Source organism: Pristiophorus japonicus, unplaced genomic scaffold (assembly GCF_044704955.1).
Source record: "Pristiophorus japonicus isolate sPriJap1 unplaced genomic scaffold, sPriJap1.hap1 HAP1_SCAFFOLD_43, whole genome shotgun sequence".
Lineage (NCBI taxonomy): Eukaryota > Metazoa > Chordata > Chondrichthyes > Pristiophoridae > Pristiophorus > Pristiophorus japonicus.
The window spans coordinates 1,206,034-1,230,000 of NW_027254201.1; the positions used below are offsets into that span (position 1 = coordinate 1,206,034).

Below are 23,967 nucleotides of genomic sequence, written 5' to 3' on the forward strand. Positions count from 1 at the left end.
GATGGCCAAGTACTCCGGACACGAGTTGTATGTAAACATAATGTCCGAGCAAATCGTGTACGGTGTAGGTAATTTCTCGGGATGTGTGACCACAAATACCACCGTGGACAGTTCGACATGCTGGGCGCTCATGGTGCTGGGGAGTTTAATAGCCAGGGCAATGTTCGCCTCTGGGTCATAGACTCCACACCCTGTGAGTCGTTCAACAACAATTGCTGTGCTCGAACCGTCCACGTAGATTTCGCGGCCCGTGGAGACTATCCCAGCCCGAAAAGCTACGTTGACTTTCCATATCCCTTCGACAGAGCACTGGTGGGCTGTCCCCAGGTACATCATGTTAGCTGCGAGCCTTGGCTCGCACAGGCCTTTTACCCTTCGGTCCATCTGGGAGAGGAATCGGGTCCAGCGAACGATGCGAGCGCTGCTGACTGTCCCATCCTTAATCCTCCCATTCAGGAACATCTGGGTAGGCGTATCGTGTGTGAGGAGTGTGATAGAGGACCCTCCTGTGAAGATTAAAGATCTCTTCACAGCCAGTGACTGGCCAGTAATTGCCTCACACAGTTGGAGTACCCCTTTTCCACATTGGTGAGTATCCTGGAGGAGTAAACCACCGGTCTCAGCTTACCATGCCGTTCCTACAACAGCACTGTGCGCAGATCGTCTCCGCTGGCTGCCACCTCCAGGAAAAACTCTCTCCCCCGATCAAACGCTCATCGGGCCGGTGTGGTCTGCAGCCTTTAATTGAGTTGCTTAAATGCTACCTCGCAACCCTGGTCCCAATCCCGCTCCACTCCCTTGTGTAGGAGCCGGAGCAGAGGGGCTGCTATACCAGCATAATCCTCAATGAAGTATCTGCAGTGCCCTGTTAGTCCAAGAAAAGATCTCACTCCCGTTACTGAGTTGGGGGCTGGTAATTCCTGTACTGCCTCCGTTCTAGCCTTATCAAAGGCTCTTTTCCCAGCGCGAACCGTCAGTCCCAGGAACTTTACTTCGTTTTGGCCGATCTGCGCTGCCTTGGGGTTAACGTTAAAACCTATCTCCCTAAGTAGCTCCAGCAGCCCACCCAGCAGTGGGCCATGCTGCTCACCCTCATCGGTGAATAGGAGCAGATTGTTCACATACTGGACCAGCTGCCGGGGTCTGCTAAACCCTTCTAGCAGTTAGCCATGCATTAATGAAAAGTATTGGGGCTGTTGTGAAAACCCTGGGGCAGGTAATTCCAATGTAAAAACGAACTTGTACTGGTCCTCCTTCGCAAGGGAATGGACCAAAACCCGTTGGAAATATCCAGCACCGTGCAGGTGGTTGCGGATGCTGGGATACTTCCAATGAGGTCGGCGACAGCTGTGACCATGGGTGAAAGGCCGGGATGTTACGGTTGAGTAGCCGGTAGTCCACCGTGGCTCTCCAGGAATTCTCCGGTTACTTAACCGGCCACAGTGGAGAGTTCACTTGGGTGGCTATCGGTCTCAATACCCCCTAGTTAACCAAATAACTTATGGTCGTTTCCATGTCTGCCTCTGCTTCCCTGGGGAAATTGACCAGCTTTTGTGGTCGGGTCATGGGGTTCCCACTCACACTGACCTCGATCAGTTTACTCTCCGAAAATCATGTTTGTGAGTGGCAAATGTGGCGAGATGTACTCGCACAGCAGCCCGCTACTCCACTGGAGTGTTACTGACCAGTAATTCAAGATCGTAACCATCCCTTTTCTTCATTGTACACAGGGTCCCCTTTCCTTGTTTCTCTGGGATGACAGCTACCTCACTTTCTTTACCGGTACAGGCTGCCCCCACAGACAATGGCTTCTTCTATCCACTAGAATCCGATGAGCTATAATAAATTCGGTCCCCAGGTTCATTTTCCCTCCTGCTCCCACTTCATCAGGACACACGTCCACTGAGTGTGCAGTGTTCCTAATTGAATGGACAGCGGGATGGAGAATGACCCAGCCTGTTCATTGCCCGTGAATCTCACTGGGCTGTACGAGGTCCCGTTTGATAGAGCTGAGGCTGTGGGGTCATCTGCATAAGCTATGGTGCATGCTGCTCCAGTTTCCAGAAAATAAGTCCCCTTTACTCTCCCCACCTCCATTTCGACATACGGTCGCTTCCAGGCACCGTACACTCGGGATACATGTAGACAGGCTGCGCTGGTTCTAGTCATAAATCTGGGTGAGATGAGATAGGTGGTATCACTGTACTGGTGGCCGTGGCTACCTTTCCCGGACCCATTAGTGCGGTTCGGAATGCGGCCACCATGGTCTCAAATGTTTGGGGAGAGACCGACAGCTCGGTTTGTTTGGCTGGGACGATGGGATTCTTTCCTACACTGTCCTTCCAGGGATTCCTACAGTCCTTCCGCCAATGTCCATGCTTCCCGCACCCAAAGAAGTTGCGCTTGGCTTCGGAGTGTTACCCGCTTCCTGGTGCCACTCTTTCTTTCCCTGACTGTGTTTTAACTCATGTACCTTTCCCTTGGATGATGCTCTTCCCCCCGGCAGTTCCGATATGCCATGGTCAATTGCCTGATCACTGTTTCCTCGGTGGCTTGGGGGTCCCTTTGATCAAACCAAAGCTCTGTTCTGGCTGTGGTCCGGGGCAGGCTGTTCGCCACTATGCTCCGGAGCCATTGTGCCCGTTCATCCGGTGTAAGGTTAGCCCAGTCGAGAGCCATACTGCAGCCTCGCTGATACACAGGCCACAGCCTGTCAGCGGAAGCCTGAGGGGTTTCTCCCACGAGCTACACTGTCTTGTCCACTCGGGAGAAGGGTCTTCCCTCATTTAGACCCATGGCCTCCAGACCTTCATCCCGGACATCATCTTATGTACCCCTGCCCTTTCAGCACTCCGCCGAAATGGACTGGTACAGCTTGCTGTCCAGGGAAAAAAGGAACAGTTTTACCTGCTCTGAATCATCACACCCGCTAATCTCGGCTGCCTGTTCCACTTCCATGAAGTGGACGGAGGGGTCTCCCTTATGTGTAAGCTTACTCAGGTGGCTTACCATAGCCCTCCACTGTTGGGTCGTGTGGGGAACAACGAATTTGCTCTCAAGAACCCCCGGTGCTCCACCCACACTCGCTGAAGTTTTGCTGCCGGACCAGACACATTGGTCCCGGCTTCGACCCTTTCAGTTCTGGCTCACCGTTCTCTCCCTGCTGCCAAACCGAGTTAAACCCCGGCACCACAGGTGGTGGTGGTCCGAACTCCCTGCCTGCCTGAGCAATTGTCCCTCCCTCCTGCTGCACCAACCGGGTTGTTGCCCGGCGCCACAGGGTGAGACAGAACAGTTTTCTCCTGCTCTTCCAGGTCTGCCCGGGTTGTACCCGGAATTATGAAGCACACCATGCCTCTTGCCCTGGACAGAGCGCGGTTTAAACTTTTAATTTGCTGCTGGTAGAGGCCGTGATCTCCCGACTCATACCCCTTAGTGCTGATTACTCTGTAGGCTGCCTGGATGTCTTTGACTCTCTCCTCCTCCTCTTTAATTTGACTATTAAGGCGAGCATTCTCTGCTTGCAGTTTACATTCATTTTTCTAAGCCTATGTGACCAGACACTGCATTTAATCCAACCCATTCCTGAACGTCTTCTCTGTGTAAAGCCTTTCCTTGTTGTGCTGATGCAACTCTCTCACTAACCTTTCCCCTATGATTGTCTGTGCACTAGGCTGTTCCTCTGCCGCTCTCAGTTCAGCCCTTAGTTTCTCTACTGTCAAATCTAAGAGTTAGACCTGTTTATGCAGACATACCAGCCACATTGCCTTTTCCACTGCCTTTTTGTGAGTTTGACTCTCTGTCCACTGGGCGGCAGCGTCCCCTGGACGCTCAGCATGCAACAGATCGCGGACCCACTTCTTTGTTACATTCACTCTTTTGACCACATAGGAAGCAATCCTATCTTCCATTTTACTTCTTTTCTCACAACCAAAGTCTGTCTCCTCACATCCCTTTTGCCAGAGTCCCTTTGTGGTCGCCATTATGTCGGATTGGTTTTTGGTCAGGTTTCTCTGACACCTTGGCGTTTTCGAGGCGCCCCACACCCTGGATTCTAGACTATGGACTGATTTGGGGGTTGTGAGAAACTGAGATAGAGTCAGTTGCGTACGATGCAAAACTGGGTTTATTGTGTGTTCAGACAGAGTAAAACGGCACGTTTTTAATAATCACAGTAAGCAGGTACAAATAGGGAGAAATGGCAACTCAAATGCTGTATATTTGGGAAGAACACATCACGCATATAACAGATTAAAAGAACACAGTCCTCGCACCTCCCAAAATACTTCTGCACTAAACCTGGAAGGCGAAAACACACCAGAACATCAACAATTAGGAACAGTAAGAAAAACCACAACCTCCCAGACCCATGATCTAGCTAGGTTAGAAATCTGGGGTTTCAGGGACCATGCTCAACAATTCTCTTTTGTCAGTTCCAAATCCAGAGTTTGCCTTAGTTTTCCTGGTCGTATCGGACTTGTGGGTTGAGTATTCACTTTTCCTTGGTCAGGGTAGTCTTAAAAGTTCAGATAGGTAATGTTTTACCCCTTGATAGCGCTGGACCAGCTTGTAGAGTGGAAACAATGTTCGGTTTTTCTTCGGTTTTGTCGCATTGGTTCTCGTTGACGATTCGATTGGTCGCGACAGTCTGAAACCTTCCGATAGTTGTTGTGAAAACATGTTTGCTATCGTGGTGGTGTCCTTTTTAGTTTTAGAGATTCTTCACGCCGATATTTCGGGGTCCCACTTTTCGAGGCTGGGGTTAAACTTATGCCACGAGACTGCGACCTGAAGAGTGTCACGAGGCGCACCCTTAAATACCAACAGGCCTTCAGTTATACTAAAACAGGCTTCCTTATCTTCGCTCCTAATGAGTTCTTGGGCTTTGTTTAAACTGTTCTGTCCATTGAGTTTCAAATGTCTCCTTTGTCAGTGTTTTTGGTGGGCTAGTCAGCAGTGACTCGATTAGGGTGTGATAATGTGCTATCACTGGTTTTGCACTGTTTTAGGATTGTCCCGTTTCCTGGACATCGAGTTCTGCCCATGATTCCAGAGTGGTTGATTGGGTAATTGGCTTCTTGCATATTTGGATGAGTTCTGTAGTTTAGCTAATGGCTAGTAATTTGATTATCTTTTAGGTGGTGAATTGTTGCTGCATAGCTCCCCACGACAGTCTGAGATCCTTAACACACGAATTTGATTCAAAGAGGTTAGCCTCACCTCCTGCATTCGGTAACTCTTTTTCACAGCAAAAATGTTGTGGAATCTTAACATTGATATGCTCCTTCCCATTGATGTTTAGGGGATCTCAGGCCTCTTTAATTTAGGTCCATTTTGAAATCTATTTCCAAAAAGTCCTAACGCTGGCACGGCAGAGGGAGGGGGGGCGCCGCGGGTGGTTTCCATGAGGTTGGCCTCCGTTTATATTTTTCCTTTTAAACTTAGATCTCCACTTGAAAAACCAACGCTCATTTTTAAAAGTCCATTTTCTTTAATTTTCAGGGAGAGGGACTCATGGGAATTTTACGCAACCCATCAACAGGGTTAACAGTCCTGTCCCAGAGGGATCACAGTCCAGTTCCACAAGGCTCACAGTCCAGTCCCACAGGGATCACATTCCAGTCCCACAGGGATAGCAGTCCAGTCCCACTGGATCACAGTCCTGTCCCACAGGGATCACAGTCCACTCCCAGAGGGACCACAGTCCAGTCACAGAGGGATTGCAGTCCAGTCCCATTGGATCACAGTCCTTTCCCATAGGGATCACAGTCCTGTACCACAGGGATCACAGTCCAGACCCACAGGGATCACAGTCCAGTCCCACATAGCGGGTGTACAGTCCCACAGGGATCACAGTCCAGTACCACACGGATCACAGACCTGCCCACAGGGGTCAGAGTCCAGTGCCATCGGGGTCAGATTCCAGTGCCACAGGGGTCAGAGTCCAGTGCCACAGGGGTCACAGTCCAGTGCCACAGGGAACACAGTCCAATCCCACAGTGATCACCGTCCTGTCCCACAGAGTTCACAGTCCAGTCCCACAGTGGTCACAGTCCTGTCCCACAGGTTCACAGTCCCGTCCCACAGGGGTCACAGTCCAGTCCCACAGGGGTCACAGTCCAGTCCCACAGGGGACACAGTCCAGTCCCACAGAGGTTACAGTCCAGTCCCACAGGGGTCACAGTCCAGTGCCATCGGGGTCAGATTCCAGTGCCACAGGGGTCAGAGTCCAGTGCCACAGGGGTCACAGTCCAGTGCCACAGGGAACACAGTCCAATCCCACAGTGATCACCGTCCTGTCCCACAAGGATGTCATTCCGGTCCCACAGGTATCACAGTCAAGTCCAACAGTGATCACAGTCCATTCCCACAGGAGTCACAGTCCAGTACCACAGGGATCACAGTCCAGCCCCACAGGGATCACAGTCCAGTCCCACAGGGATCACAGTCCAGTTCCACAGGGGTCGCAGTCCAGTCCCACAGGGATCACAGTCCAGTCCCACAGGGATCACAATCCAGTCCGACAGGGATAACAGTCCAGTCGCACAGGGATCACAGTCCAGTCCCGAAGCGATCACAGTCCAGTCCCACATGGATCACATTCCAGTCCCGAAGGGATAACAGTCCAGTGCCACAGGGAATACAGTCCAATCCCACAAGATCATCGTCTTGCCCCACAAGGATCACAGTCCAGTCACACAGGGGTCACAGTGCAGTCACGGAAGGATCACAGTCCAGTCCCACAGGGATCACAGTCCAGTCCCAATGGGATTACAGTCCTGTCCCACTGTGCGGGTGTCCAGTCCCACAAGGATCACAGTCCTGCCCACAGGGGTCAGAGTCGAGTGCCACAGGGGTCAGAATACAGTGCCACAGGGTTCACATTCCAGTACAAAAGGAACACAGTTTAATCCCACATTGTTCACCGTCCTGTCCCACAAGGATCTCATTCCTGTCCCACAGGAATCACAGTCCAGTCCCACAGGGGTTACAGTCCAGTCCCACAATGATCACAGTCCAGACGAACAGGGATCACAGTCCAGTCCAACATGGATCATAGTGAAGTCTCACATGGATCACAGTCCAGCGCCACAGGGTTTACATCCAGGCCCACTGGGGTCACATTCCTGTCTCACAGGGATCAAAGTCTAGTCTCACGGGGATCAATGTCCAGTCCCACAGGGATCACAGCCCTGCCGACAGTGGTCAGAGTCCAGTAACACAGGGGTCAGAGTCCAGTGCCACAGGGTTCACAGCCCAGTCACACAGGGAACTCAGTCCAATTCCACAGTGATCATCGTCCTGTCCCACAAGGTTCTCATTCCTGTCCCACAGGGATCATATTTCAGTCCCACAGGGATCAAAGTCCATTCCCAAAGAGATCAAAGTCCAGTCCCACAGGGATCACAGTCCTGTCCCACAGGGATCGAAGTCCAGTCCCGAAAGAATCACAGTCTAGTCCCACACGGATCACAGTCCAGTCCCGAAGGGATCACAGTCCAGTCCCACAGGGATCACAGTCCAGTCCCACAGGTTCACAGTCCAGACCCACAGGGATAACAGTCCAATCCCACAGTGATCACAGTCCAGTCCCACAAGTTCACAGTCCAGTCCCACAGGGATAACAGTCCAATCCCACATGGATCACAATCCAGTCCCGAAGGGATCACAGTCCAGTCATCAGAGGAATCTTAGTCCAGTCCCACAGGGAACAAAGTCCATCCCACAAGGATCACAGTCCAGTCCCACAGAGATCATAGTCCCGTCCCGCAGGTATCACAGTCCAGTCCCACAGGGATCACAGTCCAGTCCCAAAGGGATCACAGTCCTATCCCACAGGGATCACAGTCCAGTCCCACAGGGATAACAATCCAGTCCCACAGGGGACACAGTCCAGTCGCACAGGGTTCACAGTCCAGTCCCACAGGGATCACAGTCCTATCCCACAGGGGTCACAGTCCAGTCCGACAGGGATCACAGTCCAGTCCGACAGGGATCACAGTCCAGTCCAACAGGTGTCACAGTCCAGTCCAAGAGGGGTCACAGTCCAGTGTCCCAGGGTTCACAGTCCAGTCCCACAGAGATCACAGTCCAGTCCCACAGGGGTCACAGTCCAGTCCCACAGGGATCACTGTCCAGTCCCACAGAGTTCACAGTCCAGTCCCACATGGGTTACGTCCATTCGCACACGTATCACATTCCAGTCGCACAAGGGTCACAGTCCAGTCCCAATGGGGTCACAGTCTAGTCTCAAGGGGAACAAAGACCAGTCGCACAGAGTTCACAGTCCAGTCCCACAGGGATCTCAGTCCAGTCCCACAGGGATCACTGTCCAGTCCCACAGAGCTCACAGTCCAGTCCCACAGTGGTCACAGTCCTGTCCCACAGGTTCACAGTCCAGTCCCACAGGGGTCACAGTCCAGTCCGACAGGGGTCACAGTCCAGTCCCACAGGGGACTCAGTCCAGTACCACAGAGGTTACAGTCCAGTCCCACAGGGGTCACAGTCCAGTGCAACAGGGATCACAGTCCAGTGCCACAGGGATCACAGTCCAGTCCCACAAGGGTCACAGTCGAGTCCCATAGAGTTCACAGTCCAGTCGCACACGTGTCACATTCCAGTCGCACAAGGGTCACAGTCCAGTCCCACAGGGGTCACAGTGCAGTCCCACAGGGGACACAATCCAGTACCACAGGGGTGACAGTCCAGTCCCACAGGGGTCACAGTCAAGTCCCACAGGGGTCACAGTCCAGTCCCACAGTGGTCATACTCCAGTACCGCAGGGGTTACAGTCCAGTCCCACATGGATCACAATCCAGTCCAACCGGGATCAAAGTCCAGTCCGACAAGTATCACAGTCCAGTCACACAGGGATCACAGTCCAGTCCCACAGAGCGGGTGTACAGTCCCACAGGGATCACAGTCCAGTCCCACACGGATCATAGACCTGCCCACAGGGGTCAGAGTCCAGTGCCATCAGGGGCAGATTCCAGTGCCACAGGGGTCAGAGTCCAGTGCCACAGGGGTCACAGTCCAGTCCCACAGGGAACACAGTCGAATCCCACAGTGATCACCGTCCTGTTCCACAAGGATCACAGTCCAGTCCCACAGGGATCACAGTCCAGTTCCACAGGGGTCACAGTACAGTCCCACAGGGATCACAGTCCAGTCCCACAGGGATCACAGTCCAGTCCGACAGGGATAACAGTCCAGTCCCACAGGGATCACAGTCCAGTCCCGAAGCGATCACAGTCCAGTCCCACATGGATCACAGTCCAGTCCCGAATGGATAACAGTCCAGTGCCTCAGGGAACACAGTCCAATCCCACATGATCACCGTCTTGCCCCACAAGGATCACAGTCCAGTCACACAGGGGTCACAGTGCAGTCACGCAAGGATCACAGTCCAGACCCACAGGGATCGCAGTCCAGTCCCAATGGGATTACACTCCTGTCCCACTGTGCGGGTGTCCAGTCCCACAAGGATCACAGCCCTGCCCACAGTGGTCTGAGTCCAATAACACAGGGGTCAGAGTCCAGTGCCACAGGGTTCACAGTCCAGTCACACAGGGAACTCAGTCCAATCCCACATTGATCACCGTCCTGTCCCACAATGATCTCATTCCTGTCCCACAGGGATCATATTTCAGTCCCACAGGGTTCGCAGTCCATTACAAAAAAGATCAAAATCCAGTCCCACAGGGATCACAGTCCAGTCCCACAGGGATCACATTCCAGTCCCGAAGGGATCACAGTCCAGTCCCACAGGGATCACAGTCCGGTCCCACAAGTTTACAGTCCAGTCCCACAGGGATAACAGTCCAATCCCACAGTGATCACAGTCCAGTCCCACAAGTTCACAGTCCAGTCCCACAGGGATAACAGTCCAATCCCACAGGGATCACAATCCAGTCCCGAAGGGATCACAGTCCAGTCATCAGAGGAATCTCAGTCCAGTCCCACAGGGATCAAAGTCCAGTCCCACAAGGATCACAGTCCAGTCCCACAGGGATCATCGTCCCGTCCCACAGGGATCAGAGTCCAGTCCCACAGGGATCACAGTCCAGTACCACAGGGATAAAAGTACAGTCCCACAGGGATCAGAGTCCAGTCCCACAGGGTTCACAGTCCTATCCCACAGGGGTCACAGTCCAGTCCGACAGGGATCAGAGTCCAGTCCGACAGGGATCACAGTCCAGTCCAACAGGTGTCACAGTCCAGTCCCACAGGGATCACTGTCCAGTCCCACAGAGTTCACAGTCCAGTACCACAGGGGTGACAGTCCAGTCCCACAGGGGTCACAGTTCAGTCCCACAGGGCCCACAGTCCAGTCCCACAGGGGTCATACTCCAGTACCACAGGGGTTACAGTCCAGTCCCACATGGATCATTATCCAGTCCAACAGGGATCACAGTCCAGTCCCACAGGGATCACAGTCCTGTCCCACAGGGATAACAGTCCTGTCCCACAGGGATCACAGTCCAGTCCAGAAGCGATCACAGTCCAGTCCCACAGGGATTACAGTCCAGTCCCGAAGGGATAACAGTCTAGTGCCACAGGGAACACAGTCCAATCCCACAGTGAGCACCGTCCTGTCCCACAAGGATCACAGTCCAGTCACACAGGGGTCACTGTGCAATCACGCAAGGATCACAGTCCAGTCCTACAGGGATCACAGTCCAGTCCCAATGCTATTACAGTCCTGTCCCACAGTGCGGTTGTCCAGTCCCACACGCATCACAGTCCTGCCCACAGGGGTCAGAGTACAGTGCTACAGGGTTCACAGTCCAGTACACAGGGAACACACTTTAATCCCACTTTGATCACCGTCCTGTCCCACAAGGATCTCATTCCTGTCCCACAGGGATCAAAGTCCTGTCCAGCAGGGGTCTCAGTCCATTCCCACAGGGATCATAATCCAGTCCGACAGGGGTCACAGTCCATTCGCACAGGGATCACAATCCAGTCCCACAGGGATCACAGTCCTGTCCAACAGGGGTCACAGTCCATTTCCACAGGGATCACAATCCAGTCCCACAGGGATCACAGTCCAGTCCCACAGGGATCGCAGTCCAGTCCCACAGGTTTCACAGTCCAGTCCCACAGGGTTCACAGTCCAGTCCCACAGGGATCGCAGTCCAGTCCCACTGGGGTTACTGTACAGTCCCACAAAGATCACAGTCCAGTCCCACAGGGATCGCAGTCCAGTCCCACAGGGGTCACAGTCCAGTCCCACAGGGATCACAGTTAAGTCCCACATGGATCACAGTCCAGCGCCACAGGTTTTACAGTCCAGGCCCACTGCGGTCACATTCCTGTCTCACAGTGATCAAAGTCTAGTCTCACGGGGATCAATGTCCAGTCCCACAGGGATTACAGCCCTGCCCACAGTGGTCAGAGTCCAGTGACACAGGGTTCACAGTCCAGTCACACTGGGAACTCTGTCCAATCCCACAGTGATCACCGTCCTGTCCCACAAGGATCTCATTCCTGTCCCACAGGTATCATATTTCAGTCACACAGGGATCACAGTCCATTCCCAAAGAGATCAAAGTCCAGTCCCACAGGGATCACAGTCCTGTCTCACAGGGATCACAGTCCAGTCCCGAAGGAATCACAGTCCAGTCCCACAGGGTTCACAGTCCAGTCCCAAAGGGATCACAGTCCAGTCACACAGGGATCACAGTCCAGTCCCACAGGTTCACAGTCCAGTCCCACAGGGATAACAGTCCAATCCCACAGTGATCACAGTCCAGTCCCACAGGTTCACAGTCCTGTCCCACAGGGATAACAGTCCAATCCCACAGGGATCACAATCCAGTCCCGAAGGGATCACAGTCCAGTCATCAGAGGAATCTCAGTCCAGTCCCACAGGGATCACAGTCCGGTTCCACAAGGATCACAGTCCAGTCCCTCAGGGATCACAGTCCCGTCCCACAGGGATCACAGTCCAGTCCCACAGGGATCACAGTCCAGTCCCACAGGGGATACAGTCCAGTCCCACAGGGGTCACAGTCCAGTCCCACAGGGGTCACAGTCCAGTCCCACATGGGTCACACTCCAGTACCACAGGGGTTACAGTCCTGTCCCACATGGATCACAATCCAGTCCCACAGGGATCACAGTCCAATACCACAGGGGTCACAGTCAAGTCCCACAGGGATCAAAGTCCAGTCCCACAGGGTCACAGTCCAGTCCCACAGGGGTCACAGTCCAGTCCCACAGGGGTCGCAGTCCAGTACCACAGGGGTCACAGTCCAGTACCTCAGGGGTGACAGTCCTGCCCCAAAGGGATAACAGTCCAGTCCCACAGGGGTTACAGTCCAGTCCCACAGGTGTCACAGTCCAGTCCCACAGGGGTCACAGTCCAGTCCCATAGGTGTCACCGTCCAGTCCCACAGGGGTTGCAGTCCAGTCCCACATGGATCACAATCCAGTCCAACAGGGATCACAGTACAGTCCCACAGGGTTCATACTCCAGTCCCACAGGGATCACACTCCAGTCCCATAAGGGTCACTGTTCAGTCCCACAGGGATCACAGTCCATTCCCACAGAATCACAGTCCAGTCCCACAGGGGTCACAGTCGAGTACTACAGTGGTCACAGCCCAGGACCAAAGCGGTGACTGCCCTGCCCCAAAAGGATAACAGTCCAGTCACACAGGTGTTACAGTTCAGTCCCACAGGGGTCACAGTCCAGTACCACAGGGGTCACAGTCCAGTCCCATAGGGGTCACCGTCCAGTCCCACAGGGGTTACAGTCCAGGACCACATGGATCACAATCCAGTCCAACAGGGATCACAGTACAGTCCCACAGGATTCATACTCCAGTCCCACAGGGATCACACTCCAGTCCCACAAGGGTCACTGTTCAGTCCCACAGGGATCACAGTCCATCCCACAGAATCACAGTCCAGTCCCACAGGGGTCACAGTCCAGTACTGCAGTGGTCACAGCCCAGGACCAAAGCGGTGACTGCCCTGCCCCAAAAGGATAATAGTCCAGTCACACAGGTGTTACAGTTCAGTCCCACAGGGGTCACAGTCCAGTACCACAGGGGTCACAGTCCAGTCCCACAGGGGTTACAATCCAGTCCCACATGGATCACAATCCAGTCCAACAGGGATCACAGTCCAGTCCAACAGGGATCACAGTCCAGTCCCACAGGGGTCACAGTCCAGTCCCACAGTGATCACAGTCCAGTCCCACAGGGATCACAGTCCAGTGCAACAGGGATCACAGTCCAGTCACACAGGGATCACTGTCCACTCCCACAGGGATCACAGTCCAGTCCCACAGCGGAAACATTCCTGTCTCACAAGAGTCACAGTCCAGTCCTACAAGGGTCTGTGTCTCTCTCTGTCTCTCTCACTCTGTGTCTCTGTCTCTCTATCTCATTCTGTCTGTCTCTCTTTCTCTCTCTGCCTCTGTCTCTGTCTCTCTCTCTCTGTCTCTCTCTGTCTTCACTTTGTATCTGTCTGTTTCTCTCAATCTGTCTATCTCTCTTCCTCTCTCTGCCTCTGTCTCCATCTCTCTCAGCCTCTCGCTCTCTGCCTCTCTCTCTCTGTCTCTCTCACTCTCTCACTCTCTATCTCTCTCTATCTGCTTATCTCTGACTCTCTCTCTCTGTCTCTCTGTCTCTCTCTGTTTCTGTCTCTCTCGATCTCTCTCTCTCTCCCTGTGTATCTCCATCACTTTCGCTATATGTCTCTGTCTCGCTCTCTCTCTCGCGTGCACTCTGACTCTCTGTCTCTCTCTCTCTCTCTCTGTCTCTATCTCTCTCTATCTCTCTATCTCCCTATCTCTCTGTCTCTTTTTTTCTCTCTCTCTGCCTCTCCCTGTGCATCTCTCTCTCTCTCGCTATCTATCTCTGTCTTGCTCTCTCTCTTGCTCTCTCTGACCCTCTGTCTCTCTCTCTATGTCTCTATCTCTCTCTCTCTCTGTCTCACTTTGTCTATCTCTCTCTCTCCCTCTCTCTCTCTCTCTCTCTCTGTCTCTCTCCCTCTCACTCTCTCTCTCGCTCTATGTCTCTCTCGGTCTCTCTCGGTCTCCCCCTCTCTGTATCTCTCTCCTTCTCTATATATCTCTGTCTCTATCTCTCTCTATCTGTCTCTGTCTCTCTCTCTCTCTAACTCTCTCTCTATCTCTGTCTGTTTCTTTTCCACTCTCTCTCTCTGTGTCTCTCTCTATCACTGTCTTTCTCTGTTTTCCCCTCTCTCTCACTCTCTGTCTCTGTCTCTCAATTTTTTCTCTATCTCTTTCTCCCCCTCTCCCTGTCTCTCTCTGTCTCTGTCTCTGTCTCTCTCTCTCACTCTGTCTCTATCTCTTTCTCCCTCTCTCCCTGTCTTATCTGTCTCTGTCGCTGTCTCTCTCCCTGCCTCACTGTCTTTCTCTGTCTTTCCCTCTGTCTCTCTCTCTCTCTCTCTCTCTCTCTGTTTCTCTCTCCATCTTTCCCTCTCTGTCTCTCTCTCCCTCTCGCTCTGTATCTGTCTCTTTCCCTGTATCTCTCCTTGTCTTTATCTCCATTTTTCCCTCTCCTCTCAATCTCTCTTTCTCTGTCTCTGTCTCTCTCTCAGTGTATCTCTCTTTCTCTCTCTCTCTGTCTGTACTCTGTCTCTCTCTCTGTCTGTCTGTCTATCTGTCTCTCCCTCTCTTTCTCTCTCTCTGTCTGTCTATCTGTCTCTCTCTCTCTCTTTCACTCTCTCCCTGTCTCACTCTCATATGCTCTGTCTCTCTCTGTCTCTTTCTCTCGCTCTGTATTTTTCTCTGTTTCTCTCTCTCTCGCTCTCTCACTTGCTCTCTCTGAGTCTCTCTCTATCTCGCTCCGTCTCTCCCTCTCTCTGTGTGTGTCTCTCTCTCTCTGTATCTCTATAATGCTTACTCTCTGTCTCTCGCTGTCTGTTTGCCTAGCTGTCTCGCTCTCTATCTGTCTGTCGATCTCTCTCTGTCTCTCTCTCTCTGTCCCTCTCCCTCTGTTTCTCTCTGTCTCTCTCTCTCTGTTTCTGTTTCTCTCTCCAACTTTCCCTCTCTCTCTGTCTCTCTCTCTGTATCTTTCCGTAGCTTTATCTCCGTCTTTCCCCCTCTCTCTATCAATCTTTCTCTCTCTGTCTCTGTCTCAGTCTCGCTCTCTCTTTCTCTCTCTCTCTCTCTCTCTATCTCTGCGTTTCCTTCTCTCTCGCTATCTCTCTCTCTGATTCTCATTCTCTTTCTTTCTCTCCGTCTCTCTCTCTCTCTGTCTATCCCTATAATTCTATCTCTCTCTCTCGCTCGCTCTGCCTCCCTATCTCTGTCTCTCTCTCCGCTTCTCTCTCTCACTCTGTATATTTCTGTGTGACTCTCGGTCTCTCTCTATGTTTCTCTCTCTCAGTCTCTCTGTTTCAGTCTCCCCCTGTCTCTCTCGCTCTCTCTCTCGCTCTGTCTCTCTCTGCCTCTCTCTCTCTCGCTCTGTATTTTTCTCAGTGTCTCTCTCTGTCTCTCTCTCTCTCTATCTCTCTCTTTCTGCCGATCTCTGTCTCTCTCTCCGACTGTCTCTCTCTGTCGCTCTCTGTCTCTTTCTCTCTTTCTCTCACTCTGTGCTTCTCCCTCTCCCTCTCTCGTTATCTCTCTCTATCTCACTCTCGCGTGCGCTCTCTGACTCTCTGTCTCTCTCTCTCCATGTCTCTATCTCTCTGTCTTTCATTCTCTGTCTCTATCTCTCTCTCTCTGTCTGTCTCTCTCTCTCTCCGTCTCTCTCGCTCTGTCACTCTCTCTCTGTCTCTCTCGATCTGTCTCTCTCTGTCGCTCGCTCTATCTCTCTTTCTCTCTGTGCCTCTCTGTCTCTCTATATATCTCTGTCTCTGTATCTCTCTCTATCTGTGTCTATCTCTATCTCTCTCTCTCTCTCTCTCTCACTCTCTATCTCAAGCTCTATCTATGTCTGTATCTCTTTCCCTCTCTATATATCTCTGTCACGCTCTCTATCTGTCTCTATCAGTTTCTAGCTCTCTCTCTCTCTCTCCGTCTCACTCTCGCTCTCCCTCTCTGTCTCTCTTTCACTCTACCCCTCTGTCTTTTTCTGTCTTCCCCTCTGTCTCGCTGTCTCTCTCTATCTCTCTCTCTCTCTGTCTGGCTCTGCCTCGCTCTCTCTCGCATTCTCTCTCTCTCTATCTCTCTCTCTGTCTTTCTGTCTCTCTCTCTCTCTCTCTGTCTCTCTCTCTCTCTCTCTCTCTCTCTGTCTCTCTCTCTCTTTTGTTTCTGTCTCTCTCTCTCTTTCTCTGTCTGTCTCGCTCTGCCTCTCTCTCTTTCTGTCTCTCTCTCTCTGTGTTTCACTCTCTCTCTGTCTTGCTCTGCCTCGCTCTCTCTCGCTATGTCTCTCTCTCTATCTCTCTCTCTCTGTCACTCAATCTCTCTCTGTCTCTCTCTCTCTCTCTTTCTCTGTCTCTCTCTCTTTCTCTCTCTCTCCATCTCTCTTTCTCTTTGTCTCTGTCTCTGTCTATCTCTCTCTCTGTCTCTCTCTCTCTTTCTCTGCCTCTCTCTCTCTCTTTCTCTCTCTCTCTCTCTATCTGTCGTTATTTCTGTCTCTCTCTCTCTCTCTCTTTCTCTCTCTCTCTGTCTCTCTATCTGTCTTTCCATCTTTCTCGCTGTCTATTTCTCTCTTGTCTTTCTCTCTGTCTTTCTCTCTGGCTCTGTCTCTCTCTTGCTCTCTCACCTTCTCTCTCTGAGTTTTTCACTATCTCGCTGCATCACTCCCTCTCCCTCTGTCTTTCTCTCTCACTCTATCTCTCTATAACTATGTATCTCTGTCTCTCTCTCTCTCTGTCTGTCTGCCTATCATTGTCTCTCTCTCTATCTATCGATCTCTCTCTCTCTCTCTCTCGTCTTTCTCTCTCTCTCTCTCTCTCTCTCTCTGTATTTCTCCATGTCTTTATCTCTGCCTTTCCCTCTCTCTGTCTATTAATCTCTCTCTCTCTGTCTCTCTCCCGCTCTGTATTTCTCACTCTCTGTCGCTCTCTCTCTCTCTTTCAGTCTCTCTGTATATCACTCCCTCTCTCGCTCGCTGTCTCTCGGAAGCTCTCCCAGAACCACAGTGACAATGCACACACCGATCTTCAGTCATCCATTGTACATTTGTTAATAGACGCCATTTTATGTTAACACTGCGAGATTGATTACAGAGACCGACAAGTCTCTAATTTAACTTTAGCTGCTTAAAGGTGTACCTGCCCTGCGAGTGTCTGATGGGACAGTGCAGAGGGAGCTTTACTCTGTATCAAACCCCGTGCTATACCTGCCCTGGGAGTGTTTGATGGGACAGTGTAGAGGGAGCTTTACTCTGTATCTAACCCCCTGTACCTGCCCTGGGAATGGTTGATGCGACAGTGTAGAGGGAGCTTTACTCTGTATCTAACCCCGTGCTGTACCTGCCCTGGGAGTGTTTGATGGGACCGTGTAGAGGGAACTTTACTCTGTATCTAACCCCATGCTGTACCTGGCCGGGGAGATTTGATTCGACAGTGTGGTGGCAGTTTAAATGCCCAACTCTCTCTGTCCCTCTCGCTTTCTCTCTGTCAGTCGCTATCTCTGTCTGTTCTTCTCTCTCTCGCTCACTCTTTCAGGGTTCCTGTCTCTCTCCCTCTTTGTATCTCTGCTCCTCTCTCTCTCTCGCTCTCTGTCAGTTCCTCTGTCTCCCTCCCTCCGTCTCGCTCCCTCACTCTCTCCCTCGCTCCAAATTTCTATCCATCTATCTCTCTTTCACTTTTTCCTCTATCTCTGCTGCTGTCCATTTACGATCTCTCTCTTTCTTTCTCTTTTCTGCCAACACGCTCTCTCTGTCACGACTTCTCTCACTGCTTCTCTCTGTCCACCTCTCTTTTTCTCCTTCCCTGTCTCTCATTCTCATTTTGGTGTTTCCTTGATTGAAAAGTACCCTGACATATTGCAGCCTGACTGTTTAAAGCCACAGCAAGAAATCACATTTCTGGGACATTTTTGATTTGCTAACCATCCAATTGTGGGTCGGAATGTGTGGGGTAAATCTCGTTTCTCCATCTGAAAGCTTTGAATGTTTCAGATTGACCGGTATATGGGATCAAAGGCTGATTCAGACAATGCTGCATTGTGGAACGGTGCGATATCTTCGCTAGGCAGGAAATGGAGAAGCAAGTTTTGTTGGTTTGAATAAGGTGTAAATTCGATTGTGTCGCCCCCTCACAGATACACAGGATTGAAGCTTTTACCATCAAAGCCGTGAAAGAATGAAATTATGTGACCAACTTCAAACTCTTCAAACACACGAAGGACCCAGAGACTGGGACCAATACACAAAGCCCCGAGCCCAGGCAGGCAAACCAGGTTTGTTCACAGATCACCCAGACACGTGTCCTGGTGTAAAATGGTCACCACGCATCTCATGTAAAATGGGTGCTCAATTTCACCCAAACTAATCCCACTTCACCGCTCTCTCCCCATAGTCCAGTTTCAATCCTGTCTTCCTGTCTTTCTCTATGTCTTTCTCTCTGTCTTTCTCGCTCTCTGTCTCGCTCTCTGCCTCTCTCTCTCTCTGACTGTCTCTCTGTCTGTCTCTCTCTCTCTCTTTCACTCTCTCCCTGTCTCTCTCTCTTTCACTCTCTCCCTGTCTCTCTCTCTCTGGCCCTGTCTCTCTCTGTCTTTCTCTCCCTCTCTCTAGCTCTGTTTTTTCTCTGTTTCTCTCTCTCTCACTCGCTCACCTTCACTCTCTGAGTCTCTCTCTGTCTCGCTCCGTCTCTCCATCTCTCTCTGTCTCTCTCTCTCTGTGTCTCTCTATAATTCTGTCTCTCTCTCTCTGTCTGTCTGCCTATCTCTTTGTCTCGCTCTCTATCTGTCTGTCGATCTCGCTCTGTCTCTCTCTCTCTGTTTCTGTTTCGCTCTCCATCTTTCCCTCTCTCTCTGTCTCTCTCTCACTCTCTCTCTGTCTCTCTCTCTCTGTGTTTCCCTCTCTCTGACTCTCTCTCTCTATCTCTATCTGTCTTTCCGTCCCTTTCGCTATCTCTCTCTGTCTCTCTCTCTGTGTCTCTGTTTCACCTTCTCCCTGTCTCTCTCTCTCTCTAACTCTGTCACTCTCTGTCTTGCTCTATCTCTCTATCTCTATCTCTGTCTGCCTATGTCTAGCTCTCTCTCCGACTGACTCTCTCTGTCTCTCTATCTCTCTCTCTGTCTCTTTTTCTCTCACTCTGTGTCTCTCCCTCTCCCTCTCTTGCTATCTCTCTCTCCATCTCTGTCTCTCTCCCGCGTGCTCTCTGACTCTCTGAATCTCTTTTTCTTTGTCTCTATCTCTCCATGTCTCTGACTCTCTCCCTCAGTCTCTCTCTCTCTGTCTTTCTTTCTCTCTCTCTGTCTCTCTCTATCTATCTATGTATCTGTCTCTCCCTGTTTCTCTCTCTCTCTCTGTATCTCTCTCTCTCTCTGTCTCTCTCTCTCTCTGCCTCTCGCACTTTCTGTGTCTATATCGCTGTGTTTCCCTCTCTCTCTACATCGCTATTTCTGTCTCTTTCTCTCAATCTCTGTCGCTCTCACGCTGCCTCGCTCTCGCTCTCTGTCTGTTTCTCTGTCTCTCTCTCTCTGTCTCTCTCGATCTGTCACTGTCGCTCTCTCTCTCTCTCTCTGTCTATCTGTCTCTCTGTATTTCTCTCTCTCTGACTCTCTCTCTGTCTCTCTATCTGTCTTTCCCTCTCTCTCTGTCTCTCTCTCCCTCTCGCTCTGTCTTTCTCTCCCTGAATTTATCTCCATATTTCCCTCACTCTCTCTATCTCTGGCTCTATCTCTGTCTCTTTAGCTCTTTCTCTACCTCTCTTTCCGTTTGTCTCTCTCTGCCTCTTTCTCTCTCTCTGCCTCTGTCTCTCTCACCCTCTCTCTCTGAGTCTCTCTGTCTCTCTCTGTCTGTCTACCTATCTCTGTCTCTCTCTCTATCTGTCTGTCGATCGCTCTCTATCTCTCACTCTCGCTCTCTCTCTGTCTCTCTCTGTCTCTCTCTATCATTCTGTGTCTTTCAACTCCTTTCTCTCTCTCTTTCGTCTTTTTATTTCTCTCTCTATCTTTCGCCCTCTCTTTCTCTCTCCGTCTCTGTTTTTCTCTCTCTTAGCCTTTCCCTCTCTCTCTATCAATCTCTCTCTCTCTCTGTCTCTCTCCCACTCTGTATCTCCCTCTCTCTATCACTCTTTCTCTTTCAGTCTCTCGGTATATCTCTCCCTCTCTCTCTCTCTGTCTCTCTGAAGCTCTCCCAGAACCACAGTGACAATGCACACACCGATCTTCAGTCATCCATTTTACATTTGTTAATGGTCGCCATTTTATGTAAACACTGGGAGATTGATTACAGAGACCGACTACTCTCTAATTTAACGTTAGCTGCTTAAAGGTGTACCTGCCCTGGGAGTGTTTGATGGGACAGTGTAGAGGGAGCTTTACTCTGTATCTAACCCCCTGTTCCTGCCCTGGGAGTGTTTGATGGGATATTGCAGAGGGAGCTTTCCTCTATATCTAACCCCGTGCTGTACCTGCCCTGGGAGTGTTTGATGGGACAGTGTAGAGGGAGCTTTACTCTGTATCTAACGCCCTGTACCTGCCCTGGGAGTGTTTAATGGGATAGTGTAGAGAGCGAGAGTGAGAGAGGAACAGACAGAGAGAGAGTCTGACAGAGAGACAGGGAGACTGAAAGAGAGAGCGAGAGAGAAGGACTCTATATCTAACCCGGTGCTTTAACTGCCCGGGAAGGTTTGATGGGACAGTGTGGAGGGAGATTAAGTGCCCAACTCTCTCTGTCCCTCTCGCTTTCTCTCTGTCAGTCTCTCACTCTGTCTGTTCCTCTCTCTCTCTCGGTCTCTCTTCCAGTCTATTTGTCTCACTCCCTCTATATATCTCTGTCCCTCTCTCTCCCTCTCGCTCTCTCGTGCAGTCTCCCTATCACTCTCCCTGCCTCTCACTCTCTCTCTCTCTCTGTCTCTGTCTCTCTCTCTCTCTCTCTCTGTCTCTCACTCGGTCTCTCTCTGTCTCTCTCTCTCGCTCTGTATTTTTCTTTGTGTGTCTCTCTCTCTCTGTCTCTCTCACTCTGTCTCTCTCTATCTCGCTCTGTCTGCCTATCTCTGGCTCTCTCTCCGAATGTCTCTCTCTGTCTCTCTCTCTCTATCTCCCTCTGTCGGCCTCTCTCTGTCTGCCTCTCCCTGTCACTCTGTCTCTCTCTCTGTCTCGCTCTCTCGCTCTCTGTCTCTTTCTCTCTCACTCTGTCTCTCTCTCTCACTCGTTATCACTCTCTCGCGCGCTCTCTTACTGTCTGTCTCTCTCTCTCTCTCTGTCTCTATCTCCCTCTGTCTCTGACTCTGCCTTTCTCTCTCTCTCTGTCTCTCTCTCTTCCTCACTCTCTCTGACACTCTCTCTCTCTCTCTCTCTCTCTCCATCTCTTTCTCTCTCTCTCTCTCTCTCTCTGCCTCTTTCTCTCTCTCTCTCTCTCTCTCTGCCTCTATCTCTCTCTATGTCTCTCTCTCTCTGTGCTTCTGTGCCTCTATATATATCTCTGCCTCTATCTCTGTCGCTGTGTCGATCTCTATCTTTCTCCCTCTCTCGCTCACTGTCTCTCCCGGTCTCTCTCTCTCTCTGGCTGTATCTCTTTCCCTCTCTATATATCTCTGTCTCTCTCTATCTCTTTCTATCTGTTTCTAGCTCTCTCTCTCTCTCACTCTCTCTCCCGCTCTCTCTCTCTCTTTCTCTCCGTCTCTCTGTCTTTCTCTGTCTTCCCCTCTGTCTTACTGTCTCTCTCGCTCTGCCACTCTCTCTGTCTCTCTCTCTCTGTCTTGCTCTGCCTCGCTCTCTCCCACTGTCTCTCTCTCTCTCTCTACCCCTCCTTGTCATTCTCTGTCTTTCCCCTCTCTCTCTCACTCTTTTTCAGTCTCCCTGTATATCTCTCCCTCTCTCTTTCTCTCTCTCTTTCTCTCTGAAGCTCTCCCAGAACCACAGTGACAATGCACACACCGATCTTCAGCCATCCATTTTACATTTGTTAATGGTCGCCATTTTATGTTAACACTGGGAGATTGGTTACAGAGACCGACTACTCTCTAATTTAACGTTGGCTTCTTAAAGTGTACCTGCCCTGGGAGTGTTTGATGGGACAGTGTAGAGGGAGCTTTACTCTGTATCTAACCCTCTGTACCTGACCTGGGAGTGTTGGATGGGACAGTGTAGAGGGAGCTTTACTCTGTATCTAACCCCCTGTAACTGACCTGGGAGTGTTTGATGGGACAGTGTCGAGGGATATTCCTCTGTATCTAAACCCCTGCACCTGCCCTGGGAGTGTTTGATGGGACAGTGTAGATGGAGCTGTACTCTTTATCTAACCCCGTGCTTTACCTGCCCTGGGAGTGTTTGATGGGATAGTGTAGAGGGAGGTTTACTATGTATCTAAACCCCTGAACCTGCCCTGGAGTGTTTGATGGGACAGTGTAGATGGAGCTTTACTCTTTATCTAACCCCGTGCTTTAGCTGCCCTGGGAGTGTTTGATGGGACAGTGTCGAGGGAGCTTTACTCTGTATCTAAACCCCTGAACCTGCCCTGGGAGTGTTTGATGGGACAGTGTAGATGGAGCTTTACTCTTTATCTAACCCCGTGCTTTACCTGCCCTGGGAGTGTTTGATGGGACAGTGTGGAGGGAGATTAAATGCCCAACTCACTTTCACCCTCTCGCTTTCTCTCTGTCAGTCTCCCTGTCTCTCTCCCTCTCTGTATCTGTGTCCCTTTCTCTCGCTCGCTCTCTCTTCCAGTCTCCCTGTCTCTCTCCCTCTCTTTATCTCTGTTATCTCTCTCTCTCTCGCTCTCTGTCAGTCTCTCTGTCTCCCTCTCTCCATCTCGCTCCCTCACTCTCTCCCTCGCTCCCAATTTCTACCCATCTATCTCTCTTTCACATTTTCCTCTGTCTCTGCTACTGTCCATTTCCCATCCCTCTCTTTCTTTCTATTTTCTGCCAACACGCTCTCTCTATCCCTCATTCTCTCACTGCTTCTCCCTGTCCACCTCTCTTTTTCTCTCTCCCTGTCTCTCATTCCCATTCTGATGTTTCCTTGATTGGAAATTACCCTGACATATTGCAGTCTGACTGTTTAAACCCACAGCAACAAATCACATTTCTGGGACATTTTTGATTTGCTAACCATCCAAGTGTGTGTTGGAATGTGTGGGGTAAATCTAGTTTCTCCATCTGAAAGCTTTGAGTGTTTCAGATTGACCGGTATATGGGATCAAAGGCTGATTCAGACATTGCTGCATTGTGGAACGGTGGGATATTTTCGCAGGGCAGGAAATGGAGAAGCAAGTTTTGTTGGTTTGAATAAGGTGTAAATTCGATTGTGTCGCCCCCTGACAGATACACAGGATTGAAGCTGTTTACCATCAATGCCCTGAAAGAATGACATGGTTCACAAAGGTGTGACCGACTTCAAACACTTCAAACACATGAAGGACCCAGAGACGGGGACCAATACACAAAGCCCCGAGTCCAGACAGGTAAACCAGGTTTGTTCACATATCACCCAGACACGTGTCCTGGTGTAAAATGGTCACCACGCATCTCATGTAAAATGGATGCTCAATCTCACCCAAAGTAATCCCACTGCACCGCTCTCTCCCCATCGTCCTTTATCAAACCCAAACTAATCCCACTGCCCCGCTCTCTCCCCATAGCCCTGTATCAATCCCCAAACTATTCCCACTGCCCCGCTCTCTCCCCATAGTACTGAATCAATCCGCAAACTAATCCCACTGCCGCGCTCTCTTCCCATTGCCCTGCATCAATCACCAAACTAATCCGATTGCCCCGCTCTCTCCCGATAGCCCTGTAAAAATCCCAGAATCTATACAGAGAGTGACAGATAGAGACACACACACATACACTGACACATAGATATATATATTTGTATAGAGGGAGAGAGAGAGAGACACACACGCACACTCTCTCTCTCTCACA

At 51.0% G+C, this 23,967-nt stretch overlaps 1 protein-coding gene across 1 annotated transcript in view; it reads left to right on the forward strand.

Annotated features, from left to right (window-relative positions):
- Positions 1–629: 629 nt before the first annotated feature.
- The window catches only part of LOC139251641 (probable G-protein coupled receptor 139), a 55,502-nt gene continuing 32,164 nt past the window's right edge, over positions 630–23,967 (forward strand). The window contains exon 1 of the mRNA XM_070873248.1: positions 630–729. Within this exon, the coding sequence (XP_070729349.1) occupies positions 630–729 (100 nt within the window). The remainder of the gene's footprint in view (positions 730–23,967) is intronic.